Here is an 8019-nt window from a genome sequence, read left to right as displayed (position 1 = left end):
ATTTGGTGCGACTATAAAATGTGCCCGGGTCTTCTGAGCCTCAGCAAAACTTTTAAAGCAGTTAATAATAATTTAATAAATAATATGTTCCAGAGAAATATGTCGAAAAGCTATTTATAATAAAACCACACAGCGTATTAATTAATTTTATTCTACTCAAAATGAGTAGTTTGTTGCGGAACAATATCTTCCTCAGCTATTTACCCGAGTTTTTTGCAACACGGACGAGAAAGTTTACATCCTGTGCAACTTCCTTCAAAAATACAAGGGCAATTGGCTCCAATTATCAACAGACGTTTCAGCCATCTCTGTGTAATGTAAGTTACAGTAGTCTTTTTTTTAACTTAAGTATTGTACAGTTTAACTGCCTAAGCATGCATGCAAGGTACTTATCGTTAGCTAGCTGGCTTGTTGTCGTTGCTCCCTCATGAGTCAGAGTTAATGCTAATGCGTTTTCTCTTGTTTGTTCTCGTAGTGCAAAACTCCAGTCAGACACCTGACTTTTTATGTTGTCTTGCTATTCGGCAAATAGAAATTCCTGTTAAACGTTGACTTCAGAGTTTAACTCAATCAAATAATGTACTCTTCAATTCGGGATACACCTAACAGCCGTTCCTATACGTTCAAAATACTCTTCCTGCTGTCTTCCTTCTTGATAAAAGTAGTGTCACCTGATTATTATTGCTAATATTTTTATTTATTTATGCCGAGGTGATCATGAGACAACATTTAAAGCACGATCCATGGTTTGTGTATGTTTGCCATATACAAATGGTATTAAATTGCGCAGCTATTAGTATTTGGCCGTCATTACTTTGGCAGTTCGGGCTAAGATGCCACCCTGACACAGCTAAAACTTCACAATTTAAATCTTAAATTCACAATCTTATAAGCAAACAGAACTATTAAGTATTTTTAAGTTAATTGAAGGTGTGTGTGTAAAAATCTGAATCAATACTCCACTGAAAATGTTAATATCTGCAATGATCACTGACTTTTCTCACCTCTCCCTCTTTACAGTTTTCAGACTTAATCAGACTTGATGCCGGTTTGAATCAGCCTTGTGTCTTTGATCACTCATCATGATGCGTTACTGGGGAGAGATCCCTGGACCTGCAGGGGCGCCTCCCAGCCGCAGCTCCTTTGACTTGCTCCAGCGTGAGTTTCGCTCTGTGGAGATGCAGGACCCTCCCCTGCACCAGCCCTCGGCCCAGCGTCCGCGGCCCACCACAATGTTAGACATCCCCTCAGAACCCTGCAGCCTCACCATCCACACTGTGCAGCTGTGTCAGCATGCTCGCCGCCTCCGTGGCCTCTTGGCAGCGGCCCAGGCTCAAGCTCAGGGTCAGAGCTCAGCGTCGTCTGAAGGGGGCAGCAGGATGGAGGAGGCTGATACCAACTTCCCTCTACGTCCTCCCACCCCACCTGTCATGCCAGATGATCTGTTACCTGTGGACAGCAAAGCCCCACGGCAACCCTTCCAGCTCCGCCACAGTGACCCTGAAAGCGACTTTTATAAGTAAGTTACTCTGGCTGTGTGGCTGAGATAAGATTGGAGCCCTTTTTTGTAATTAAATGCCATCCATATCTATTGAGGGCATCTAAGTTTTAATTTAGATATTATAATTTGTTTATAATTTCACAGATATAATCTCAGTTAATTTAGCAAGCAGGTATCATTTATCTCCTTCCATCCCGTCTGGTTCTTCCATCTTAAGGGGTAAAGGCGAGCCTGTCACAGAGCTGAGTTGGCTCTCCTGCAGGCAGCTCCTCTATCAGTCAGTGGCCACCGTCCTGGCCCATGCTGGCTTTGAATCTGCTCAGGAGAGTGTGCTGGAGACTCTGACCGACCTGGTCCACGAGCATTACCTGCGCCTCACCCGCCTGCTGCGGGTGGCGGTGGATCGGGAGGCGCGGTTAGGGGCAAGTCCCTTCCCGGACGTGGTGGAGCAAGTGTTCCATGAGGTGGGCATCGGCAGCGTGCTGGCCCTGCAGCGCTTCTGGCAAGTGAGGATCAAAGACTATCACAGCTACATGCTGCAGGTGAGGTTGAATCATAACTATTCAAGAATTTGCCATACTGTTAATACTGTGTATCTGTCACTTTTAATACCACTGAATTAGACAAAATAGACATTTCTACCTGTTTACATTTTTCATTAACTGTTTCTCATTTGAATTTCCAGAAAATATATTATATGTCAGTAAAAGTACAGACAGGTGACGAATTGTCTTAGTAAGGTGTTGGGCCTCCAGGTGCCACCAGAACTCTACTGGGGGATGAACACCTTTCTTCCCAAAGATATTCACTCTTTTGGTGATTTGATGATGGTGGTGGAGAGCGCTGTCTAACATGTCAGTCCTACATCTCCTATAGGTTTTCTTGGGTTTTGATCTGGCAACTATGAAGGCCATAGCATATGATTCACATCATGTTCATACTCATCAAACCATTCAGTGAACACTGTCATCCTGGAAGAGACCACTCCCATCACGATAGAAATGTTTCATCATCGGACGAAGAACAACTTTGGATTGATTTGCAGTGACCCCTCCCTCTAAGGGGACAAGTGGACCCAAACAATCCCGGCAAAATGCCCCTCATAGCATAACAGAGCCGCAGGATCCCCTCACTGTAGGGGTCACACATTCAGGCCTGCACTGTTCTCCTGGTGTGCTCCTGCCATCTGTGCCCTGATAATGAACCCTCTTTCAAAGTCACTCAGACCTTTTCCTCTTGTCATCTTGATACAGACACAGAATCAGCTGGGTCTGCTCAGCATTTTTATACCTGCCACAGAGCATGATGGGATGTTAACTGCTTAATTGTACCATGCAGTGCACCTGTGTGAAAGCATCTACATTCGTTATGTTCTCCACTCATTTATTCATGTTTTTCCTTTTAATCTGACCCGTCAGTAGAAATCATGGCATAAAATTATATTTACCATGATATTTTATCCTTGTTTGTTTGTGGTGTTCAAGATCATTTTTGGCAATTTGATTAATATTTTCTTAAGTGTATAAATGGCAGAGGAGGAGCTACGACATAGACCAGCAGCAGGTTGCTTCGTGCTATTACTATCATTGGTTAAGTGCAGTTTTAATAATGTATCAATTTTATGTCATTTATCAACCAAAAACACCAAACCAAGCCTCTCCAATACGAGGATTTGATCATAATTTTTCACTATATTTTGACATTTTATTGACTAAACAATTAGACCTTTAAAATAATCTGCAAATGAATCAGCACTGAAAATAATCATCTTTGGCACAGTGCAGTGTAAAAAAGTGTCATGGCTTCAGGACAACATGCTGAATCATCTCAGGAAGCATAAAGCACTTTGTACGAGTGAGAACAATCGACCGTATGGTAACTTGTGTGCAAGCTGCTCGGAAGTGAGACAGACGCCAAAGTGAGAGATTCACTGTCCTCAATGCCAACAGGACTTTTAAAGAAACACAAGTGATCAGAGCTGCGGAGAGCAGAAAGTGAGGAAACTGATCTGTTGATGATCAATGTCGCTTTTATACCTCATTATTTAGACTCCGTGGAAAAATGTTGAATATTGACAAGTCTCTTAGCTGAAGCCACTGACCTATATTTTTTAGGTCAGAGGAGAATAATAGGATAATATTGAAGGCTGGATCATCCAGGCTCAGTTTTCATTTTATCCTACACCAGAAAAACAGGACTAATAGTTTTTCCTCTTTAGGTCAGTAAGGATCTGTCGGAGGAATACGAGCGGCTGGTGAACCCAGAGAAGGCTCTGGAGGACTCCAAGCCCCCGAGGATTAAGGAGGAGCCCATGAGTGACATCTCCTTCCCTGTTAGCGAGGAGCCTGAGGCCGACCTGGCCTCTGGGGACCAGGCTCTGCCTATGGGGGTCCTCGGAGCCCACGGTGAAAGGCTGACTTCAGGCCTGGATGGTGACCATTCTCCTCACACCTCAGGTGAGAGCAGCACTCCTGTCCACATTTATATTCTGCCTTCATGAAGAGTTCCCTACTGAGGTGACTGGTGTGAGTAACACCTTCAGTGCTGGATGTTGTGTGACCAAGTGGAGCAGGTAAAGCTTCTGTTTTTAGCATCGTGGCTTCAGTAAATTGCTGTGTGTATTTTAATCAGTAAGCAGCTTTCTACTAGGACACTTCCTAATAAGATTTCTCCTCAGAAAGTGTTTCCAATAAGGTTGTTAACATGACCTAGTTTTTATCAGCTCACTTTTATGCAAAAAATAACTTAGTCTATACTTGTTTGCTATTAAGACATTATCTACATCAAGTTTATAGGTGCAGTCAGTCGTCAGCGGACCATTAAACTGAGCTTGACTCAGCACGTCCTGCCACAGTGACATTACCACTGCACCAGTATGTTGCATCTGACCACAAACCTCTTTAAAACACTTTAAATAAAATAGCTAATGTGTTGTTTACTGCTTTTCTTACCCCTATGAAACCATTCCATCTCTCTCCATATTTTAGATGCATGTTACTCTCGTAGTTTTTACTCTTAGCAGATCTTGCAAGGTCATGAAACCTCAGGCACAACTGTCTGCATCCATCAAAATCAGTCAAAACAAGGCACCTTCATAGGCCTCTTACATGTCATATTTGAATGAGCCACACAGCCTGGAAATTGTGACTGTCTACCTCCCACCTTAATTAATTCACATGATAAGAATGTGTAAGGATTGATGTCAAAGTTTTCCTAGCTGTTAAATTTCTCCTTCCTCTAAACCAATACCTTTTTTTGCAGAATGAAGCAGCAGGTTTTATGTGAAATATAGTTGGAATAAAAACCACACAATATTCCAGATGGCATCTGTCACGTCTCGTTAGCATTTTTTAATTACCTTCTTTCTTTTTAATGCAGGGAATTTGTTTTTATGGTTGAAAATCACCTTTGCTCAATTTGTTCTCCTCTTCTTTTAAGGTGGGGGCGGGGCCAACAACTCCCCTCTGTGGCCGCAGGTGAAAATGGAGCCGCAGGACGGCGAGGAGGGCCAGGGCTCGGGCCACCACCACCACCATCACCACGGTGTCCTGGGCGGAGATGTTTTCGAGGAGGGGGGGCCCATGTCCACCATGAGCGAATCGGGAGGAGCCATGGCACCTTCACCGGGAGGCGCTGCGTCAGACGGCAGCTACGCCTCGCATTCACCTGACTCCCTGATGGGCACGTCGCCCGTCTTCAACCAGAGACCCAAGAAACGGGCAAAGAAGATGTGAAAGAGAAGCTGAGTGAGTGTCGGAGGAGAGAGAGTGGACTCTAAACTCACCGGCCAATCCTGGACAGGTGGTGAAATACACCAGCTGTCGAGATCATGGCCACTGCATAAACAGAGACAAAGACTTTAGTGTCATGAAAGAACTGAACTGATGGAGAAAAAAATATATTTTGTAGTTTTTCATGTCTGTTTTTATGAGTCTAGTTTCTCTCAAATAGCTGAAGATGTTGCCACTAAATATATTAATGGGGTTTATTGTCAAAAGAATATCTTCTAAATCATTTGGATGATCCTTTTTCATTTGAATTATAAAAAAAAATGCACATAGAAAAAAGAGTTTCAACCTAATGAATTGAAGAACAGGAAAAACTAAGAGGTCCAAAAGCAAATCATTTAGTTAAACAGCTTAATAATTCATCAGAATGGTTTGTTTTCCCAAGCTATTAACTCCCTTTCCCCCCTCATACCAATTACTTTCTGTACCATTCATTACGATTAAAAGACCCTCCACCAAAAAGGGAAAACAACTTTTTTTTTTTCCCTCATGAACATGTCGTTTCATTATATGATGTGTTTTTCAACCCGTCGTCTCCCTGCCGCAATAACTCTTCACATGTAGCCCAGCAACACAGCGGAGCCAACCACACAGAGACACACACACTTCACACACCTGTCAACCTGAAGCCACTCCGCCAAATTAGCATCTGTTTCAGTAATGAGGCAAAGCTGTGAATGCAACACCAGAGGCAATTATGGTTTGGTAGTCTGCATCATGAAGGCGACATCAATCCAGCCTTAATGGCAAATTAATTACGGCATGCATAATTTTGCATGCTGAATGAGCAGGTCTGTTTGAATACATGTGATGTTCTTTTGTGTGGGCCTCTTCATTTTCACAATTATTCAGATAATTGTCTGCGCCTATGGGAAGTGCTGATAGGGGTCATATGCATTGATATTCAATTGGCTGCATTGGTGGTTGATTTGTGTTTTGTTTTTTTGTTTTTTTGGTGCACACCTTTTTTTTTTTTTTTAAAAATGTATCTGGTCTGCAGCGCTGTGTGACCCAGGTGGGAGTTGGAGCAGCTGGAAAACAAAATCAGTATTCCAGACTTAGCATCGACACAGGGAGCCTTTTCAAAACTAATGACTGTAAAGCAGTGTCACCTGCTTTCTAATGGGAGTCCTGAAATTTTTTTCTGCTCTGACATTCTGCGGGTAAAACTCCACGGCTTCAGCAGAAAAACAAACGTCAGCAATGGCGTCGTCACTCCCAGGCTGCGGTCGTGATGTCAAACAGATCTCCTTTCCTAACCACATTTCCTGGACCTCGATGGAAAACGTCATGAGGTCAAGGAAAGATGTGAAGGAGAATTCATAACGACAACCACGGTGCAGAAAGGATCCGAATGCGATCAGACTTGGATTTATTTTAAACCAACCTTACAACACATGGAGAATAAACATTAATTTCCATGAAACATGAAAGAAATATACAAATAGAAAGAGTTGAGCCATTAAAGTAATAATTCAATAAAAAAAATAAAGAACTGAGTAAAGGGCCTGGATAAATTCTATTCTTCTATATGTGAGAGTTTTGTCCTTTTTTTCACCATTTGTTAAGTAAAGAATTGTTTTTAGTTCATTCGCTTATTTGGAGGGGGACTGCAATGTTGTGTGGTTTTAAATGTTGCTGCAGCAAGGAATTGTGGGACGGCATCTGCTCCTTTCCTTTCCTAAAGGAAGGTCCAGTGTATCTCTCATCATGGAAGGCATTGTTGTCCTGGAGGAACTGAAGAACCCGCCTCAGACAGTGTGCCTCCAGTCTGGCTTCATTTATGACATGAAATGCAAAAACATGTTAACCTCAGTGTAGTGTAGTGCCTGCACTTCCAAAATACAAAAGTATTTTTCTAGGATGGAAATGTTTTTTTAGTTGTATATTTTGGCTAATAAGAAAGAAAGTGTTGTTTTTTTTGTTTTTTTTTAAATAAAATATAAACAAATGTATTGCATTGTGTGTTTGTTAGTGAACTGGACACACTTTGAGTCTTCTCAACTTAAATATTTGACTGAAAAGAATGGTAAAGAGCACTAAATGAAAATTGAAAATCAAGTCTTTCTAACCTCAAATGTTGAGAAAAAAGTGCATTGAACTCAAATAGTTACTTCCAATCTATTACCATTCAAGTCAGGTTTCACTCAAGGCACTCATTTAACTCAAAAAGTTAAAAACCATTTACTATTTCAAAATAAAATATCAATGCTAGAACCTTTCTTTTATCAGACTTTAGTAACAGCTGCGGTCATGTGACTATTTACACGAAGCAGGTGACGCTGCTCAAATCTCTACACAAGACGTTAAATGATAATGTAATATACATAAAAACTGTACTTAAAAACTTTACAGTAAATTTATAGGCTGAAAAATGGTCACTCTTGCAACTGCTGGGCTGAACTGGACTAACACACAGCCTTATTATATTTGTGCTGAGGCAATATGACCTCTCAGTTTGTCAACAGCTGCTGAGTCGCTGAGCGTCGGGGAGAAAAGGTGTAATTACAAAAATGTCAAGATGTTTTTTGAGCAGGGGGCTCTGAGTGGGGCCAAAGCGTGCTGAGAGCCAAAGAAAGGACCCAACAAATGATTAATTACCTTCCGATGTGCAAAGTCATTAATCTAAAATGAAATTTAATCTCTCCGGCCGTGACGTGAGTTTGTGAGCAGAATGAGGAATATGTTTAATTTTTACACAAAGAGCCTGGATGGTCCTTCAGGGCGTTT

At 41.9% G+C, this 8019-nt stretch overlaps 1 protein-coding gene across 1 annotated transcript; it reads left to right on the top strand.

The window, feature by feature from the left end:
- The first annotated feature begins 227 nt into the window (after positions 1–227).
- supt7l (SPT7 like, STAGA complex gamma subunit) lies at positions 228–7194 on the top strand. Its single transcript, XM_022750593.1, has 5 exons — positions 228–317; positions 1021–1519; positions 1719–2043; positions 3720–3957; positions 4940–7194. The coding sequence occupies exons 2-5, from the start codon at positions 1083–1085 to the stop codon at positions 5233–5235; spliced, it is 1296 nt and encodes a 431-aa protein (XP_022606314.1). The 5' UTR covers positions 228–317; positions 1021–1082; the 3' UTR covers positions 5236–7194.
- The last annotated feature ends 825 nt before the right edge of the window (positions 7195–8019 follow it).

Source organism: Seriola dumerili, unplaced genomic scaffold (assembly GCF_002260705.1).
Source record: "Seriola dumerili isolate Sdu_G_001 unplaced genomic scaffold, Sdu_1.0 BDQW01000149.1, whole genome shotgun sequence".
Lineage (NCBI taxonomy): Eukaryota > Metazoa > Chordata > Actinopteri > Carangiformes > Carangidae > Seriola > Seriola dumerili.
This window is presented reverse-complemented; position numbering and strand designations above follow the sequence as displayed.

Excerpts from the sequence above, each read along its gene's own strand:
- supt7l (XM_022750593.1), top strand. The coding sequence starts at position 1,083 with ATGATGCGTTACTGGGGAGAGATCCCTGGACCTGCAGGGGCGCCTCCC. Across the intron at positions 1,520-1,718 it reads CCTGAAAGCGACTTTTATAA|GGGTAAAGGCGAGCCTGTCA; the intron begins GTAAGTTACTCT and ends TTCCATCTTAAG. Across the intron at positions 2,044-3,719 it reads ATCACAGCTACATGCTGCAG|GTCAGTAAGGATCTGTCGGA; the intron begins GTGAGGTTGAAT and ends TTTCCTCTTTAG.